Below are 19,578 nucleotides of genomic sequence, written 5' to 3'. Positions count from 1 at the left end.
GACTACGCTACCCATCGCGCCCCGCGGTCCCCGCCTGGCAGCCTGCCGCGCGGAGCTGGGCGCGGTGCACGCTGGGGCGCGTAGTCCCCGCGAACGGCACCTGTAACTGAACAGTTGGTTGGCGGCCGCCCCAGGCGCCACCGCGGCGGCGCGAGCCTGCGGCCGTTAGTGACAGGGTGGGGCGCCATGGTGCCGTTGCGGGTGTTGTTCGTGCTGCTTCTGCTGCGGCCGGAGAGAGGTTGCGCCCTGTGGAGGTGGAAGGAGGGGGCGAGAGGCGCCAAGCGGGGCTGTGGGGCGGGAGGAGGCCCGGAGCGCGGCTCGGGGTTACGCGGGATCTGGTGCCTCAGATCTCTTTCTAGCTCCCCAGCACGCAGCAGCCCGTGGCTGAGGTGCTACAGGTGTGCTTGCGCGTCGCCAGAACCACAGAAATGAGCGTTTCTAGAACAAGGGGTGAATGTGAGAAGCCATTTTCTCCAGAGGCGTCGGAACATGGCTTTAAGCTTACTCATGAGGAGAAAAAATAATGGAAAAAACCCATCTCAGAGAAAAGCCTTCCTCGTGCATACTTGAGGCTTTAGAAGTGGAACTAGTGTCTCAGGGGCTTTCATTCTTTCCTACTTCACAGAATCAACACGCCTAGGGGAAAGAATTTTTTTGAAAGCAGCTATTAAAAAGGCATAAGTCTAAATGATGTAATTACTGCTCAGACGGCTACTCAGAAACATGAGTCACGGAGCAGGCGCTGGCAATCTGCAGCTATTGGGCAGGTCATGGAGTTACATTGGGTTTTAGTTGTGTCTGTGTTCCTTCAGGTTCGCTTACCTCACTGACTGCAGGAGCTATAAAATTCACCAGAGAGAAGGTTAACCAGCTTGTAAGGGTAGAAAGATTTATAATAAAATCATATTAGGATAAGGAGAAACGGCCACAAACTGAAGTGTAGGAAGTTCCACACCAATGTGTGTAAGAATTTCTTCACGGTAAGGGTGACAAAGCAGTGGAACAGGCTACCCAGGGGGTTGTGGAATCTCTTCTGGACATATTCAAGACTCATCTTCCTGTGCAGTGTGCTGTAGGGAACCTGCTTTGGTAGGGGGTTGGACTCAATGATTTCTAGAGATCCCTTCCAGCCCATACAATTCTGTGGTTCCATGGTTCTGTGATAAAGTTGGCTGAATTCTGTGGAAAGATGTTGAGCAATTGCAGGTGATATGACACAATTGTGTGTACGCACTTCAAAGAGTAAATGGTCCCCTAACACTCGATACTGTGCATTGTATTAATATTTTTGACTGCTAAAAACCATAGCAATGGTGTTCCAGTTGGGGAAGTCAGTAAGAAACACGAGGAGCTGCTGAAGTCTGTCTCATCCATTTTGCTGATGCAATGGCAAACTTGGTTCTAGTGCAGTCGCTTTGAAATAATAAGCAGACTGTACATCGTCTCATGACTCCCCAAAACACGGTCCTGATTTAGGATATGATTTTCTAGTTTAGCTGAATGATACTAATGCTAAACCATTGCCAGCACAAATATTCTCTTGAATCTCAAAATGTATTTGAGTCTTTATGGATAGTGTTCTGATAACATGGTATTAGTGTATTGCTACTTTCCAAAGAGGTACTAGATACACATTGTCATTCTGCTGCTATTTTTATTCATTATAGAAGAGTTTTGAAATTATATTTTGGTGTGATTTCTTGGTAGGGATAGAACTGCGGAAGAAAACTATGAACTCTTTACTTCCAAGAAAGATGTAAGTGTTTAATGAAGATTGAGGTAATCAACACTGATCAGTATGGTGAGGTTTAGAATTTTTAGTTAATATATATCTGCCATCCCCTCCCCTTTTTCTTTGCAAACTAAAGGGAGGCTTTCACTCTAATACCACAAGAGATGCTAAATTATCCACAATTCACTAACTGTGTTTGTAGTATAGTTATAAAAAACACTAACTCTTGACCAAAGCACAAAAACAACAGGCATCTAATGCCCCTTGTCAAAAATAGGCATTTAATTGTGGTGTAAGGAGGAGTTTAGAATAATACTGTACAGAAGTACTCAATTGCACTGATTTTGTTTAATATGATCAAGAGAACCAGTAAGAGCTTGCAGTGTTACAGTAGTGATCTTTTTCTTCTAATATGGAGGGGATCTATTAACTTTTTTCTAGTTCAGCAAGCCAAATCTGCTTTGTGTGAGCATTTTGAGGTGATGCAAAGTTTACCTCCAAGGAGGGAATGAAGAAATGTGACTGCTTTTTCTGGAACTAACAAGCATGGTATTGACTTAGTAAAACTGAACCCAGGGTAGAAATGTACACTGATAAAGTTCAGGTTTTATTGTCTTCTGAATTGCTCAATGTGTCTGCTTGGAGAAAGTTATAGTTAGGATAGATTTTACTGTAACTCAGGTACAGTCAGGCTTTTGACTTTAATCATTTTCTGCCTCTCGATAAATTTCAAGAGGTTCCAACAGAAACTTCTAATAAATAAACACAAACTGGGAGCAATGTGAGATAATTGTTGTATTTCATTCAGGTGAGTTGAAGATATAGGTGGAAATGTTACATATGTATGTTTTGAATGAATTCTAATCTCAACTATTCTGATTTTTTTTAAAGTGTTATAGAACAATTTATCTACTTTATTTAGAGCAGAATTTAGCTAAGAACTTCAGTAGTTCACACAATCGAGGGTGAACATGAATGTAAAAATCCAAGAATGTCTGATGGATTATTAGCTGTTGCTCAGCATGGCTTATGGCTCACCGCGTGTTATTTCTTTGACCTTACTCATTATACATGTTGAAAGACAAGTGAAGGGTATGAATACTTTCCTACTGTAAGCAGTTTGATTTATTTTTTTGAAAGAATATAGATAGAAGAGATAAATAGACCACAGCAATGAAAATGTCAGAGCACGTGGCCCGTGGTACAAGTTTTTTGTTAAAATTAGTTGTGTCTGCTCAGATATTTTACACAGAGTAAAATACTTACACTAGAATAGTGGTTGTGGAAAAGAGATCTGTAGGTATCCTGATGAACTATGTGAAATATGAAAATGTTGAAATTTATCACATTAAGTCATTCAAATATTTAATGAAAAGCTAGTTAATTCTGCTTCCTGTTCATATACGACATCTTTATCTAATATATTGTGGCTCACAAAAAAAAAAAAAAAAAAAAAAAGGGTTGATAGTACCATAGTCCAGAAAAGCCTTAAGAATTATTATACCAGACAAGGCTGGCATCTTTAGCACTTCAGACTCTCCAGAATGCTGTTACTTCATCTTAGAATTACTTTATAGAGACAAGAACTGATTATACAGGAAGGAAATATGTCATTTTATTTGAACATTGTGCTTGATGTAATGGATCCCTTCTTGTTTATTCCTGTTTTTAAAGTTATTCAGGTTAAACTTTTTCTTAAGTATTTTTGGTAAAATTCATTAGTCTTTTTGTCATGATAAAAACGAGATTAAGCACATTATAAAGTAATAGTTGTACACATCATCATAATCAATACATTTATCACACAGCAATTGTTTCAACTCTGGTTAGATAGATCTAGAATATGAAGGAACTTTATTCACTGGGTGGGATTTTCATGATGTACGTGCTATCGAAGATAAAAGGTAAAGACTTCACAAATGAGAAACATCATCACTACAGCAGTATTTTGAATTCAATGAGAGAATAGTTAAGATAATACAGTATGCTTTTTAAATTTTCAAACCACCTACTGTAGAGAGGTGTCTCTTTGTACGCAAGTGCAAGTAAGATAGCAACAGACGACTAAAGATTCTCAGGAAAATAAAATACTGGGATTTGTTCTTTGAAAAGTTGCAAAGCTACATCCCTTGCTTGGAAATGGGATTTGTAAATTATGAATTGCAAAGACAACTATTTAATGTAATAATACTAAGAAAAATGAGGAAAGAAATTTTAAGTGAGTTCTTCAGATCTATGTATTCCATTTTCCCTGAAAGCATGGCAAGTGAATTGTTGTCTTTACAGATGAGAAATGAGTTTTGGTATGGATGACATTTTAATTTCAATATTTACCATAAAAACTTAAATAGAAAAGTGGGAAAGTAGACGTGTTAAATAAAAATTAGCTTCTATTACCATGTTCCCCCAGAATTTCACTGTTCTCAATCTCTGTCTTGGCTTTTCACAGCATCGGACATTAGAAGCTTAACAGAATGCATCATGTGATAGATAGGTTGGGTCTTTAACTTTCTGCAGTACGTTTATACGTTTCTTAGGAACCCAAATGTTGTTCAGTATTTGAGAGTGATGTTAAATTGGCAGAAAGCTTTTTCTTCTTCAAAAGTCTGTTTTTTTGTTAGAATTTTTCCCTTAAAATGGTCATTGCAAAAGTATCACCTTGAGAGGGGAACACAGTAGCTCCAAATTTACATCAGCTTTATCTGAAAACAGCAGCCTTTACCATCTCTTGGAAGTGCCTTAACAACTGTGGGTGAGATCTAATACACCAACTATGATTGTATTTGGTTGTTAAATATAGGTTAGAATATGCATTTTTGTCTGTTTTATTTGCTAATCTTTAACCTGCATTATCTGCTAAATCCTTTGTTTCTTTTGCTGTTAATCCTACCTGATGTTTTCGGACAAGGTGGATGAGAACAGACTGGTTAATGAGGTGAAGTGTGACCTTAAAGACAGGCAGTCAGGATGTACAAGCCTCTAGAACGGCCCATACCATTCCGCATGCTTAGATAGTTTAAGGACTGGGAAGTGTGCCCTGCCAGCTGGTTGTCCTTTGGGTCTTGAAGGAGACTGGTCATGTAATTCTTAATTTCCTCCAAGTGTCACTCTGATTCTGTACAGTAGCAAGGTTATCTCGTATACAGGTAAGGTAGAACTTGAGCCAAAAGCATAATGCATATTTTATATGTTTTTAAGCTCACGTTTCTCTCACGCTCTTTTTTTTTTTTTTTAATTTGGTCCAATGTGCTTGTAAATAATGCCCGAAACTCTCTTTTTTTTTTAGTCTTAGAAACTTAGGTTGCCTGTAACCTGAATACTGAACTGCTAGATTGTATACTCTGTTTAAGAGACAGTTCTTGCACAGACTTTTGAAGAGAACCCTGAAATGCTGAATTCTCATGATTTAATCTAAGTAGATTTTCAGACAAATACCCGTTGTTAACTACTGTGTTATGTATGGTCTTTATTTTTTTAAATAATTGTAGTTCACCCAAAACAACACTGAACTGTCAGTTTTCTGGAACTTACCACATAAAGCCAAAAGTAAAGGCTGAGGTAAGCTGCCAAAATAAATCGTGTAAAAATTGATTGCGGTCTCATTGTGTATACAGTGATGGTTTGAATGCAGGTGTCTCTCATGGCATCCGTAGTCTGTTATGGAATGGAGTTCCTGAGCTGGATAAGCTGTTTACAAAATAACTCTTTAGAGATAAAGGTGGTGAAGGGGAGCTTCCAAGTAAGAATGGAGTTTAACTAATGAAATAACGGTTCATTTGGTTGCAGGCTTTGTCAGTGAGTTCTGAGATTTCTGATAGGCCTATTATTTTATTAAAATATTGAATATGTTACACTCATCCCTTTAATGTCCATTTCCTCTTGTTATAGAGATCCGTGTGCTTACTGTATCTTCTCTGGTGAGGCAGCTGTTTATCATATAATCACAAAAAAACCCTCAGCTATCTCAAAATAGCTTTTGTGATGACCATTAATTGTTTTTGTACACATTCTGCAGTATGATTGCAGCTAAAAAATATGGAGCAATTTTATGGATTTTAATCCTAAATGAGAGATAAGAAACCATTGTACATGTGTTATTCAATTTCTTATTGTGTCAAAAGTCTTGATTAAGAGGAACCGGAATAATGGTATTTCCTGCCTGTTAAATGGGATTGGCACAGATTATGTGGATATTGTCACAGATTTCCTTCATGTTTACCAACAAAACCTCCCCTCGAGATTTGGCTAATTAGGATTTTTTTGTTCAGTATTTTGTTAAGAACATAAGTGGTGGTTTAGGAGACTGGTTCTGAAGATGCTCATGTTGAATCCTGATTATGGTTACCTATCAGAAGAAACTGCTGAATCTTTTAAATGGATTCAGGAAATTTGTAATATTCTGTTGCATCCGTGTTCATGAACCCTAGCCTACATATGTGATCACTGACAAAGGTTTTAGGACATTGAGTTCCTAAATAGTCTGGCTGAATTCATTTGGGTTATTCATAAATCAAAGTCTTCTTCTGTAAGTATTAGAGCATTATATAGGCACATTTATTGCTATAAGTAAAACATAAGCTCGCAGCACTAGGAAGGCAGTATATCAAAGCAGAACATCTCTCTCTCTTTTAGACCTTTGAGGATGAAGAGCAGTATTTGCCTGCTTCTGATCCTTCTTATTGTTTCACGTGCTATTCAACAATAGCTTCAGAAATGGAAGGGTAGGTTTTTTCTCTATGTGAATATTTTTGGAAATATGTAATAGTAATATTTACTAAAAATGATACATTTTTTTAATGATCTGTTCGGAGAAATGAAAAACATCTCAATTTGGAATTTGAATTTTGGATAATGTATATTTGTGCATATATATGTGTACAAATATATGTCAGATTTAGAACTTCTTTGTTTTTATATTGAATTAAAATTCATGGAAGAGGAAAAGGGAAGATTTTGTACTTAGTAGAGGCCTAAAAATGAAGGATACTGACAAATGGATTATATGTAGCATTGTGGTATTATGCAGCCAGTCTTCACCTGAGCTCAGTCTGTTTCAAGGCAATTGCAGAAGGCAGCTAACTAGCAATAGATTACAAAGAAAACTGGGGGATTAAATACCAAAAGATGCAGGCTTTGCAGGACATATGCCTAACAGGTCTTGAAGTTACAGTAAAAGCTCCCCTTTAGTGTAGAAAGTGGAGGTATTTTGCTTGCAGTGTCCAGAAATATGTATTTTGGAAGAAGCCAATTGTAGAAATAAATAGTATCCTGGATGCTATTGTGGGATTCCAAAGAACATTCCAGAGAAAGGAAGAAAGTGAGACAGTCTCTATGTGTATTTCTCATGCTTGTTAAAGTAATGATTTTTGAACTTTAAAATGCAAACGTGTCTGCCCCTTCTCATGTCCACGAGGAACACTGTGCCAGAGTGAAGCTGCTGCTAAAAGCGTGTATTCAACCAGGAATTTAAAATATCAAACAGAAGTTGCCATATGTGTGGAGGGAGAGTGCATTGCTGTTCCAGTGTGCCAGGCAGATCAATTTAAAAAAACTAGTAATGAAGCATGGGAGCACATGTCTTAATACAGTAAGTCCACCAGTCCAGGAATGTTGGTGGTTGTCAGGGAGGAAGCCTTGCCAGAGATACGATTGCCCTGTATTCCAAAGCCTTAAGAAAAAGAAAAGTCTTATTATCATCAAACTCTTGCAAAAGTTCCATAGAGATCCTGCATAAAACCAGAAGTTTTTAGGCATTAATAGTAACTCATATTTTGCTCCTTTCATCCACAGAGTTCGCCAATATTTGGCTTCCTTTATTTATACAGGAGGAAGAAGTCTGTAATGCTAGTCAGGAATATTGTAATGGCATATGTTTGTTTATTAGATAAGTATACAAAGTCCTCTTTCTGTGAACATAGAAGTAGGTTTCTTTCCGGTTTTTGAACTGGATGAAATTTTTAACTCCTGTATAATATAAAGCATTGTATGTTTGCCCTCAAAGATGTTTTATCTGTTTATTTAAATAGAAAGCCAGTAAGTTCCATACTTGGATTATTTCCATCAATTCCAGAGCAAACTTCCCTGCATGCTTGTTGTTTTGATCCATCTTAATGTTGCTTGAGAATGTCTTTGCATTTCCCAGACATTTCTGCAAAAGAGAGCACCCTGTTGCTTTTTCTGCTTTCTTTTGCTGAAAGGAATGCAGTCGGTACATTTGCAAAACGAACACTAAACATGATTGACATGAAGTCAAAGACAGCCATGGCAGCAATGTCTCTCGTCCTGAAAGAACTGTACGTCACACTTCTTTCTGCTCTTATACATCAGTCACACTAGTGGAGTTACATGTGTCTGTATCTGAAAATTGCAAATTTAATTTTGAACTCACGTGAATTTTTTTTTCATCGAATTCGAATATAATTGCTAATTTCTTAATATTTTATTCAAACGCTGATAAAAACACATTCCTGTGTTATGTTTTTCTGCTTAAATTGTTGAAAGAATGATTGACCACCTCTTATGAAAGCAGTTGATGTTTTTGCAGTGACTTTGTGGGAGTTAGCATTTCATCCAGGATGTTTAGTGGAGTTTGATGTAATGCAATCCTAACGTATGGCTGACATCAGAGATCTAACAGTTTCCCCACCTCTCCCACTCAAGTTGCAGCCCATGAATTTTCCCCATTCCAGCTGCAGCACAAGTGCAGGACACGTAGAGGTCCTGTTTCCACATGACCAGTGCTTTGTTCCCTGTCATGTCACTGCAAAGAGGGACGTGTTATCCTTACTGGAAAGGGGAATTATTCTCCCGATCCACTGCACAACGCTCAGTCTCCATAGCTCTGATACAGCAGGCATCCTTCCTTCCAATCTGATCTTTTTAATCTGGTAACTTTAAATTAGATGAACTTTAGCAGGAGACATGCTTTCTTTAAACAGTGCATATTTTTGGTAAGAGGGAAACTACGTTATAAAAAAGCCTGTGAATGATGCTTAGAGTATATTTTTAAATGAGAACCACCAGCAAATATAGATGTCTGTCTTTAAACGTTTATGCAATGGAACAGCCAATGCCATAATGCTAAACACATTGTATTGTAATGTTGTAGACAATGTACACACCTGAAACAAGCAGATTGATTTAAATGGTATAATATATATACAATTTTTATGTATGTATATATAATACATAGTTTTATTCAATAGAAAGTTTCTTAATAATATTGTATTTTTTATTGTTTTTGTAGTGCAGATCAACTCTTCTTAAATGAGCACCAGGTGAATTTAATTTTGAATGTGTTCTTTGGCCTTATATTTGTATCTAGGTCTTTAATTGTTTTCATTTTTTATGAAATACAGTTTTGACACAATTTCATGGCAGACTTTGGCCAACCTATTGTACTCATTTCTTTGAACTTGTGTGTTTACTTGAGATTTTTAAAATGTGTCCCGTTCAGTGAATATGATTAAACACACTATTGGTATGGTAAATTAATATCTGGTTTATAAAATGCCTTATTTCGTAACATCTGCAAATTTAATATAAGGAGATTACAAGATAAATTATTTCCTACTTTTCCCCCTTTTTGTTTGACTGTGAGAGAGATTGGGATCATTTGAGGAAATACAGAAACTTTTCTTATAAACACGTCCATGCTAACAAAGTGAATTGAGATAACTGTTCTATAAATGGTTTGCAGCCTGCTAGAAATGGTGGAAGCTCACAAGTGTGGAAGCAAGCTTATATTCTGTTCAAGTTCTATTCACCCACCTCTGAGAAAGCAGCTGTAGGATTCCTCAGTTTGCGCTGTTCTAAGGACAGATTGTACAACTTGGCATTTGGATCTGAGTAGATGAATAGCAAACTGCAGCGCATGAACTGTGGGCTGCAAACTTACAGCATGTCTGCTGTTTCATAGCTGCCTCCGTGCACATCCTTACACTGCTCTACTTTGTGGTAAATGGGGGGAGTCTGCCTCACGGAATGATTCTTCTCTTTGCATGTACCTGGGAATTCCAGGTGCCTTGCCTTCTGCCTGACTGAAAGAGCAGCGTGTCAGCTCTGTGTCGGTCATGGAAGCGTCATTTTAGTAGCAGTTTTGCAATGTTTCTTTGACAAGAAGCAAATTCTGTTTTAATAGTGAGTAACCTCTCTTCCATTGCTGCAGCAGAACAGGCTGTATATAACTGTGCCACCCATGAGAAAGGCTTCTGAGGGAAACATGAAGGCCTCAGGGGAGAAAAAAAATCCTCTGCATGAATTTTACTCTTTTCCCCTTTATTTCTGAGAAAATGGGTGCTGTTTCCCTCGGTAGCTGTTGCCCATTGACATCAATAAGAAACAAGCTGTACAAGATCAGTTTGCAGGATCAGTGTTGCTTAAGTTGATATTATTGTTGTGTTGTTTTATGTCAGAAGAAGAAATGTTGTCACACTAATAGATTTTTAATGTATATTTAAAAACATATTAACTCTTGTCTCTCTTATACTTACGAGTTAACTTTGTGGATATATGATCCTGAAAGTGCAGATGCCTCTGAATTGAATCACACTGCAGTTTTTCCATCAGAAGTAAGTTGAAATTATGCCACTTTAGAAAAAAGTGAAAATGTATGTCTTGTGAAAATTTACCAGCTGAAAGTGGAAATGTCTTGCTGAAATACTGTATCTGCATATATCTTTACTTACTTTCTTTTACTGTTAGGAAAAGTACATTTGCAAGATTTTCTCTTCAGTTAATACTGCAGCAGTAACACAGGTATGGAATGAGGTGAAATTTATTGTCTGTTATATAGATAGAAGAGTTAGCAGGTTTTAGTGATACAGTCACATTTAAGTCTTTTTGAAAATGATACTGAAGTCATTGTAACCGGTAATATCGTGTGACAGTTAAGTTTCTTTTTCAGATTCCCTGTATCCCAAACTGTTGGAAAATACTTTAAGTTAAAAGCATAATGGAAGTCATGAAACGTGATAATTGGGGTTGTCAACTCGCTGGTTTAATTCACACCTAAAATGTAACGAGATATTGTATGGGCTCATCTGTATAGATAGATCTCTAGACTGAATTAGGTATTTACTAACGAGGTTATCCAACATGGATTAGTTATAGGGATGAATATGTGCAGTAAGTTTTGTTAGGACTGGCTTTCTGATCAAAACAAATGGCAGAAAGTATTTAATTTTGGTGTAAGCATGCATGGCACCACAAGTTGTTTATTTATTTTAAGTTGTCATCATTAGATCTTGATTTTTTCACATTTGTTTCATGTTTGTTTCATATTTGACATTACTATCTCATAGAATAAAACAGAAGAAAAAAATAGCAATACTAATTGCATTCTGAAGGCATCTTTGTTATTAGATAACTAGATGTTAAGAAAGTGTTTTTTGTTCTCTGACGTGACAGAAAAAAAAAATCCACAAATTACAGAATTATATTCTGAGCGTAATATATGCTAAAATTGATTGACTAAATATGGTTTTAGTAGTATGCCATTGTTTGAAAATATATTTTATAATATAAGAGCTGATTCCAATGTAAGAATTTCTAAAAAGAAAGGTTGTCATAAATAACCTTCCCCTAATTGGACAAAAACAGATGATTAATAAAAATGTTTCTTTGACTTACACAGAGTTCTCAGATACTCAGCAAGATGTTACGGATTTGGGGACAGAAACCTGTTGTTCAGACCTATTTCAAACAAAAAACATACCGTTCTGAGAGGCTTCCAAAATTCGGGTATGGTATTTATTTATGGTGTTGTTTTTGTTTTTTTTTTTAAATTGAATGTTCTTTAAAATTGTTACATTTATGGCTCTATAGACAGTTGTTAATGAGTAAGTATAGAGAGAGCAATGAATAAAATAATTTGGTCATTTTTCTTCTAATTTTTTTTTACCTACACTGTAGAAAGTGTTCTTGGAAGCATATCAGAGTATCTGTTATTTCAGCTATAAGTATGTCAAGAGACAAGTCAACAAAAATAAAGTATGAGGGACACAGTGCCCAAAGAACTTCAGAATTTCTTTGTAACAGTTTTGCTACACAGAAAAAGAAGGATAACTGAAGGAAAAAAGCAAATGCATGCAAGCTAGAAATTATCAGTCCTGAACTAGAGATATCGGTCTTGTGAATTTGAGTACTTTAGGGAATAGTTTGTTCTCTGCAAGAAGATGTAATTCTTGTTTTCATGGACACGCACCACTTTTGTGGATTGATAACAAGTTATAAACAACTTCCAGATTTGGAGAAATTTTTAGGTACCTGGCTTTAAAAACCCAGGGAGTCCAATAACAGCTTTCAGAGCAATGAGATGTGATTCCTCAAAATACAAAATATGGCTGTGGCCATGTCTAGACCTCTCTTTTATGCAGTGGGATAACTTGATAACTTTATAACTTTGTGCTTCAGTAATAATTTTGCTCTTTTTGCTTTTCTTTGAAGACAGCTTGTCATGTTAAGCAGGTTTATCTGCCCTTTGTTTCATTCACCATAGTACTTAAATTAACATAAGCATGCAGCACAGTGCCAAAAAAAGTCTCTGCATATAATTGTTTTACTTTGTGTGTACAGAAGCCCAAGGAGTGGAAAGCATGACTAGACTCCAAAATCACCTAAAGTTTTTACTGTAACAAATCGTCTCTGAGTCTTAATTATCAAGCTGTAGATAGCAGCTTGAAGTTCAATGTCTCCCCATTCAGTCATGCCATTCCTGGAACTTTCTATGTGAGCTATTGTGTCAAACATTTCTTTTGCATTTAGAAAAGAAATATTGGCCAGCTGTTATTCACCCTCCTCTAGGCTTCCAAGTCTAGTATTTGCATTTTTTTACCTTACATGACACAAAAAGAAGGTAGCTCAGGCAGAATGTCATTCAGGGTCAACTAAACTGCTTCCAGTATCTCTGCTGGCTTCTTGTCCTAATTTTGCTCTCATTGAGTTATTTTTCTTGATAGTAGCTGGTGGGGTGTTGTATTTTGGATTTAGGATGCAAACAGTCTTGATAGCACCAATGTTTTAGTTGTTACTGAGCAGTGCTTATGCTGAGTCAAGGACTTTTCAGCTCCTCATAAGTTTCTTATTTCTCATACTGCTCTGCCAGCAAGGACTCTGGGGGGCACAAGAAGTTGGGAAGGGTCAGAACCAGGACTGCTGACCCAGACTGGCCAAAGAGACTTTCTATACCATATAGCACCATGCTGAACAATGAAAGTGAGGAGGGTTCACTGGGAGGGGCTACTGCTGCTGCTTAAAGACTGGCTGGGCATCAGTTGGCTGATGGTGAGCAATTGCACTTTGCATCACTTGTTTTTTTATTCTTTCTTCTTCTTGTTGTTATTTTTTCCCCTCTTCCTTATCAAAGTGTCCTTATCTCAACCCATGAGCTGATGAGTTGAACACCTCTCACATGAGCGGGAGTTCTTGCTGTGGGAGAAAGAGTGAGCAAATGGTTGAGTTGTGCTTAGCTGCCTACCAGGTTAAACCACAGCACTTCAGGTTTGAGTCCTGGTATTTGTGCAAAACATCTTTGACATCTTCTTTCACCTGTTTGCTTAAGAGCTTGTCATTATCTGTGAGTCTTCCAGCAAAAACCAATACTTAAATATACTCTTCATGATCAGTAGTAGGACAGTAGTTCTAAATATTTGTGATAAAATAATACCCACACTATTGATACTCCTTTTAAAGCTTGTTTACTTTACAGTGTGTTTGCATGTGCTGTAAAGGAAATAGGATAGCCAGAAAGTGGCTGGAGGTGAGGGAAATCTGAAAGGGACCCAGGTGCTTCCTTATGCTACAGCATCCACCAGCAGGTGACATTTGTCAGAGTTTCTTACAAAGGCTATATAGGATTCCAAAGGGTTATTATGCATCTTTCATTACACGGGCAACTATGTCAGTTCAGTTGGAAATAAAGAAATTAGAGTTAGACTTCGAGTATGGACATTGACAAAAAGGCAATTAATGTATCTGATAATTTACATTTGAAAAGTTTCCTGAGGCAATGCCATCTGCTTCTATTCCTATCTTTTCTGTGCTGGAGCCCTTGATGAAAGACATCTGCACAGGTTGTTGGTTTTTTTTTCCAGTAGTTTAGAAGAATAGTTCTAATATGAGGCCTCTCCTACTGTCAGTTGCTCTACTTTTAGCACTACTTACTGCATTTTAGGACAATTACTTCTTTTTTCTTTCCACAAGTATGTACTATTTACCATACATTCCAGTGTGCTGTGAAAAAAAAAAATTAGCAGTGAGAAAAAAAAGTCACAGTTTATTTGATTGAGTTCATAAGAAAATAGATCAAGCCAGTAGATAACAGTCATATGAAAGTATAAGGACTAATATTTAGCAAAGGTATTTGTCACCTGTTTTATTATCTGTAAAATATTAACCTACGTAGACCTCCAGTGAAACTAATCCAAATATATCAGCTAAATTTTTGCACAAGATAATGAAAATTACTCTGGGCTTACATTTTACAAGGCATTCTCAACTGCAGACATTTCCTGCAACTGTATTTGCCATCTGTCTTTTACTTACTCCTGTTTTATATACTCTCTGAACACCAGTTATAACACGCTCGCTACTATTTTGTGACTGTACCTTCTATTTATTGAAGAGTTTACTCTCAGCATATAGCTAATACAGGGTATGATACTGTAAGAAGCAAGTATGGTTTTAACAGGGGTGTTTTAAGTACTTGTTACATAGGTTTGGTTTGCTCTCAGACATCTTCATCAGCTGTATCTAACTGTGTAATCACTAGATGGCAACATAGCAACACTTCATATCAAAAGCTGCTGTTATGAGAGATGGGCTTTTTCTCTAATATTTTTCACAGCAGAACTAAACTAATCCCCCCCTGCCCCACCTCATGAAGTGGGAAAATAACATTCTGGCCATTTCAGTAGACTGTTTCTTAATTATATGAGTTCTGGTATTCTTTTTTATCTTTTTGACAGTTCCTTTTTAAAGAACTGAAGTGCAGAATAATCAAGAGAAAATAAAATTTACAAAGCAATTTTATTTCTTTTTTTTTTTAAACTGGCAGTCTATTGATTCACCTGAATCTTCTCATACACACTTGGATATTTTACAGCAACTTTTTTATTGAAGCCAGCAGCACTCATATCAACAAGAACAGAATTTGGATCATTTTGTTCTTTTCCAATATTTAATTTACTGTGATAAGTCTGAAAGTTGATGCATCTGTTAACAGAAAAACACATCTGAGATGTAACAACAAGTGTCCCATAATCCAGCATCATTGCTGAGACCGCAGGGCCAGCAGACTAATTGAAACTCTAGTCAGACTGGTCAAGATGATTACCACTGTCTGAAATTTCAGACTAAGAGAGAAGCAGCAAAACCAACCTCAATTGATCTGCCAGCCTCTCTTACTTTTGGGGCTTTGGACAGACTCACGGTTTCACTAAATTTTTGCTAAAAATTTGTTGTCTCCTCTGAAGGTCAGCAGCATCTTAGGAAACCCAGACAGTCTACAAGCATAGGAAAAGTTTCTGTCCTGTATCACATTTTTTTCAGAAACCAAAGTTACAAAGCTTATATTCCTCCTAGATCTCCTTTATACTGAACTGAATTTTGTTTTTTGTTCTAAGTTTCTATCAGCCCTGCTGTATCCTGATGTAGTGAAACAGAACTACTTAGGCCTTAATTTTGAAGAAGTAACCTTCTCCAGGGATGTTGACCTCTTGCATACATCAGATCTGTGATTACCCTGTGTACTTCAGAAAATGGACATATCATAGACTATTTCTGTTATGCATGGTTTTCTCTTCTTGCTTATCAACACAATTCTTGCTGGATCATCAGTGGCCCCAGTCATCAATTGCAGTGTGCTTTCACATTAGCTCCTGTTAGTCTGTTTTCTTCTGTGTATTGCAGGTGGCTCAATGGAGGCTATGGGAAAGGTGGGGGAGAAGTTCTCTCAGTAACAGGGAAAGCTGTATTACTCACTGCAGCTATAGTAATGTTACAACCATTCATTTTTAACTTCAGATACTCAATTCTTAGTGAGGTATGTGTATAAACAATGGATATACAGATGGTATAGTATATCCAGGAGCTTGGCTGATGTAATTGTTATACTGGAGTAAGAAAAGAAGGACACTCACCCTATCCTGGGCTCACAAAATAGACTCCAGCAGAGCAGATCTCCAGAAGAGATCCTTCCCCACTGGCAGTAAGCTCTTAAATGGGTCTAGGAGAGGTGCAGCCAGGCCCCACCCCTTCCTGCAGCACAGGTGAATTGCCTTCACCTGTGCTCCCGTGGCGACTCACTGCTTGCCTCAGGTGATCAATCAGAGGTTCAGGCTGTGATTCAGCAGCCCCATACAGGTATGTGTATGAAAGCATACACAGAAAGTTCCCAGAGATCACTGAGATATAGGATATGCCTGCTTAGATGCAGGCAGTTATCTTTTTCTCCCAGTTTTGATTTCATTGTCTACCTTCTGGAAATTAGAAGAGGCTTAAGAAATAATTCTGTACCGCTGTTGGTGCAGTTCTTCTAAAAGTATGACATTACTTGTATACTTCAATTTCTGTCAGTCAGTTCAACAGTAAGATTTCATCTTTCAAATTTACTTTTTGTTTCTTCCATTTTCAGATTATGGGTAGCTGATATACCTGAAATATCTGATGACATCATCATAAAAATAACTGGAGTATTTCAGGAGTGCTTTGTTCAAAGTACTTCTTTTGTAGTTCCAAGGCCCAAGCAATCATTTCCTAGCAAGGAAAACGACATCTCACTCTGTTCCCTTTGTAATACTGAACTCTCTATTAAATGGTCTGCATGTTTTCCAACAACAGCAGTTTTGTTATCAAATTTTGGAACTTTCTATACAGACAATGCATTCAAAACGCACATAGAAATTAAAGTTCTCTCAGATATTTTGACCAAAGGCCTAAATAGCAATATAAGTGTTGTGGCTCTGTCAGATAATGGAATCTCATTTTTAATAAACAGCACTTGTTATAAAAGAGAAGCCAGACATGTTTTTAAAGTTGGAGCAGAACACAAGCTTCCTGAGAGTGAAATAGTTGGAATGCATTCAAGATGTTGGTGTTCATCTGTCTATCCAGTGCAGGTGAGTTATTCATAGTTCTCATTTGACATTTACGATACGGATGATTTTCATTAAATGTCTGGATACATCTATTCTAGATCTTTTTTAAATGGTTCTTATGCTAGGGTGAGAATTAGAAATTACCAGACAGAAACAAGTTTATTTAAAGACATTCTGGGTCCACACTCCATCACTCTGTGTGAGCTCACGCAGCCATATGAAATTGTTTCTAGACTCATGGCTTAAATTTATAAATTGATTTCAGTTCAACTTTGCCAGTTACATTAGTTGAAAATGTATCCCAGAACATTTTGATTTCTTAGCGCACCTCCCTGATATGAACTTTATGAGAAGTTACTGTTTACCTAATCACTGTGTTCATTTTTTTTTAACAGAGTGGAAAACAACTAAGTATTTTGGCAGCAGGGATGTCTGCTGAGCTGTATGATGGATATAATGAAGCATTCAATAAAATAGCAGATACTGCGAGCTTAGTGAAGATCATCAGTGTTCCAAACACTGCTTCTTTAACTGTAACAACTGTTAGATGTGACTCAGTCTCATGTGAAGTGACAATATTACTTATCTGCAATGCCTGCAGCTCCTCCAGACAATTTTTTCTGGCATTTTATAATGAAGACAGACAACTCTGGGGCTTAGGAGATTTTTACTTACCTGTTTCTCAAAGTTCTGCTATGAGGATGATATACATAAATTCAGCATTATTTTCTGGACTGCTGTGGGATGATGTGTTTACTACACCTATGAAAATAGCACGAATAATGGATATCTTCATGTGTCTGCATCAACACTACCAGATATGTCTGATGGGAGCACCATCCACCAGATTATTCTTGGTTAAGTACATTTTATTTTAAGTAGTTATTAACTTTCTTTTTTAGTAAGTAAGTGGTAAATAAATGTAAAGTAAGAGACCATTGAAGCTATCTTGTAAATGACAATACAAGAATATCTATTCAATTCATTGGTCTGTTAAGACTGAAACATAGTAATTTTTGATGGAAAGACACACCAAGAAAGTAGTTAGCAAACTGTTACTTGGATACAATTAACTTGCACTCCTATCAGCATGATTCTAACCTGCACCCCTCTGCTCTGTGTGTTTCTAACAAGACAATTGAGGCTTTCATCCTTAGTATTTATTACAGGAAGATAATTTTATTTGGTTTTACCAATTGCATTTGACTAACAATGTGAGAACTAATTTTTCCCAAGAGAAAAATAGGCATGGCAATAATATGTTTTTCAGTACATCAAAGAATTTCTGATGTTTTAAGGCATTCATTTTCAGATTATAATCACAGCATCATTGAGAAGGAAATGCTTAGGCAGTAGAAACAGACATGCGACCTGGGAAGTATAGGAGGATGCTGTCCAGATGTGCAGAGGTGGGATCAGGAAAGCCAAGGCACAGCTGGAACTGAGCTTGGCAAGGGATGTAAAAAATAACAAGAAGGAATTCTATAGGAACATCAGTCAGAAGAGACAGGCAAAGGAGAGTGTATCCCCATTAGTTAATAAGAAGAGAGAAGTGGTAACAACAGACATGGAGAAGGCTGAGATACTCAACAAGTTTTTTTGCCTCAGTCTTCACTGGCAGTCAGGCTTCCCACGTCTCTCGCATCCCTGAACTGCTAGACAGGAGCTGGGGGAGTAAAATCCCTGAAGGTACCATAGAAAGTCATACTGATGGTTCCATGAGAGGAGGTCAAGTGTTAGTACTGAAGCAGCTTTCACAGTGGTCACTTCTAAAGAGAGAGCCTGCATTCATAAGCATGCTTATGCTGACTTTGGTGGCTGCAAGGCTGCTTCTCCCACATTTCCTCACCCCTCTCTCACAACTGCTATGGCACAGTATCTTTTGTTTTCTTAAATCTGCCCTCCCAGAATTGCTACCAGCAGTGCACAGTGGCTCACCTCTGGCCATCGGTGGGTCCTTTTAGGTACCAACTGGAGCTGTCTTTTATCAAACATGGGGCAGCTTCTGGGTTCTTCCACGTAGGCTATCCTTGCAGCCTCCTGCTATCAAAACCCTGCCACATATGCCCATTACATCCATACATCTCAAAAGTGTCTCTTTTGTGCTTGAGTAACCTGCTAGCTTGGATGTGTGTACCATAATCACAGTGTGTTGTGAAGTAGCTGCTGTTTCTCAGAAATTTAAGTCGTTCTCTCACCTTGTACAAGCTCACTGCCTCCCAACTGGTTACCTCAGAAATAAAGCCATAACTGAGTCTCAACCACTAGTATGAAAACACCAACCTATGCACTATTGTTCTGGCTAAACTCAGGAAAGGTCATTAACTGAAGAGCTGTGAAATGCCAAAATTAAGTAGTTGCTGTAGAGGAAGAAGATCTGATGAGAGAAGGCTGGAGGCAGAATCAGCTGCCATTGCTTCTTGTTCATGACACACACCTCATGCTTCCCCTAAATGCAGCTCTGTGGTCATCACTGATGAGACAGAGTGAATAGTATTTCCAGCTCTATCTCAGTGCCATGATGTATATCCTCGCATCCTCCCTTGAAACGGATTTGGATTCGTTTCCCATGATGTCATAGGCATCACTTCTTTCCTCTAATCTATGTGAGAATGGCTGGCCATAAAGTGCAGAGTGGGTTTGGAAATGTTGAAGGAAATTTTTTGCAGTATTTTTAAGTGGCATTTGCTTCCCTGTGCTGTGCCTATGAAGAAGGAAGAGTTGAGGATTTAGGCAGCTTTGTAATTCTAC

General features: G+C 37.6%; 2 protein-coding genes across 2 annotated transcripts in view; one reads left to right on the top strand and one right to left on the bottom strand.

Moving 5' to 3' along the window:
- The first annotated feature begins 114 nt into the window (after positions 1-114).
- The window catches only part of CATSPERE (catsper channel auxiliary subunit epsilon), a 27,620-nt gene continuing 8,156 nt past the window's right edge, over positions 115-19,578 (top strand). The window contains exons 1-9 of the mRNA XM_085219607.1: positions 115-254; positions 1,708-1,756; positions 6,365-6,453; positions 8,979-9,009; positions 10,228-10,302; positions 10,436-10,489; positions 11,367-11,473; positions 16,365-16,848; positions 17,223-17,684. Coding sequence (XP_085075733.1) covers positions 187-254; positions 1,708-1,756; positions 6,365-6,453; positions 8,979-9,009; positions 10,228-10,302; positions 10,436-10,489; positions 11,367-11,473; positions 16,365-16,848; positions 17,223-17,684 — 1,419 coding nt within the window. The 5' untranslated portion in view covers positions 115-186. The remainder of the gene's footprint in view (positions 255-1,707; positions 1,757-6,364; positions 6,454-8,978; positions 9,010-10,227; positions 10,303-10,435; positions 10,490-11,366; positions 11,474-16,364; positions 16,849-17,222; positions 17,685-19,578) is intronic.
- The window catches only part of LOC146544934 (uncharacterized), a 27,962-nt gene continuing 11,314 nt past the window's right edge, over positions 2,931-19,578 (bottom strand). Inside the window, exon 4 of the mRNA XM_085219611.1 lies at positions 2,931-13,963. The gene's annotated coding sequence lies outside the window, so the exon portion shown is untranslated. The remainder of the gene's footprint in view (positions 13,964-19,578) is intronic.

The sequence above is a fragment of the Meleagris gallopavo genome, chromosome 2 (genome assembly GCF_905368555.1).
Source record: "Meleagris gallopavo chromosome 2, MGAL_WU_HG_1.1, whole genome shotgun sequence".
In the NCBI taxonomy this organism is placed as follows: domain Eukaryota; kingdom Metazoa; phylum Chordata; class Aves; order Galliformes; family Phasianidae; genus Meleagris; species Meleagris gallopavo.
The sequence above is the reverse complement of the archived record's forward strand: the minus strand, read 5'-3'. Positions and strand labels throughout refer to the sequence as shown.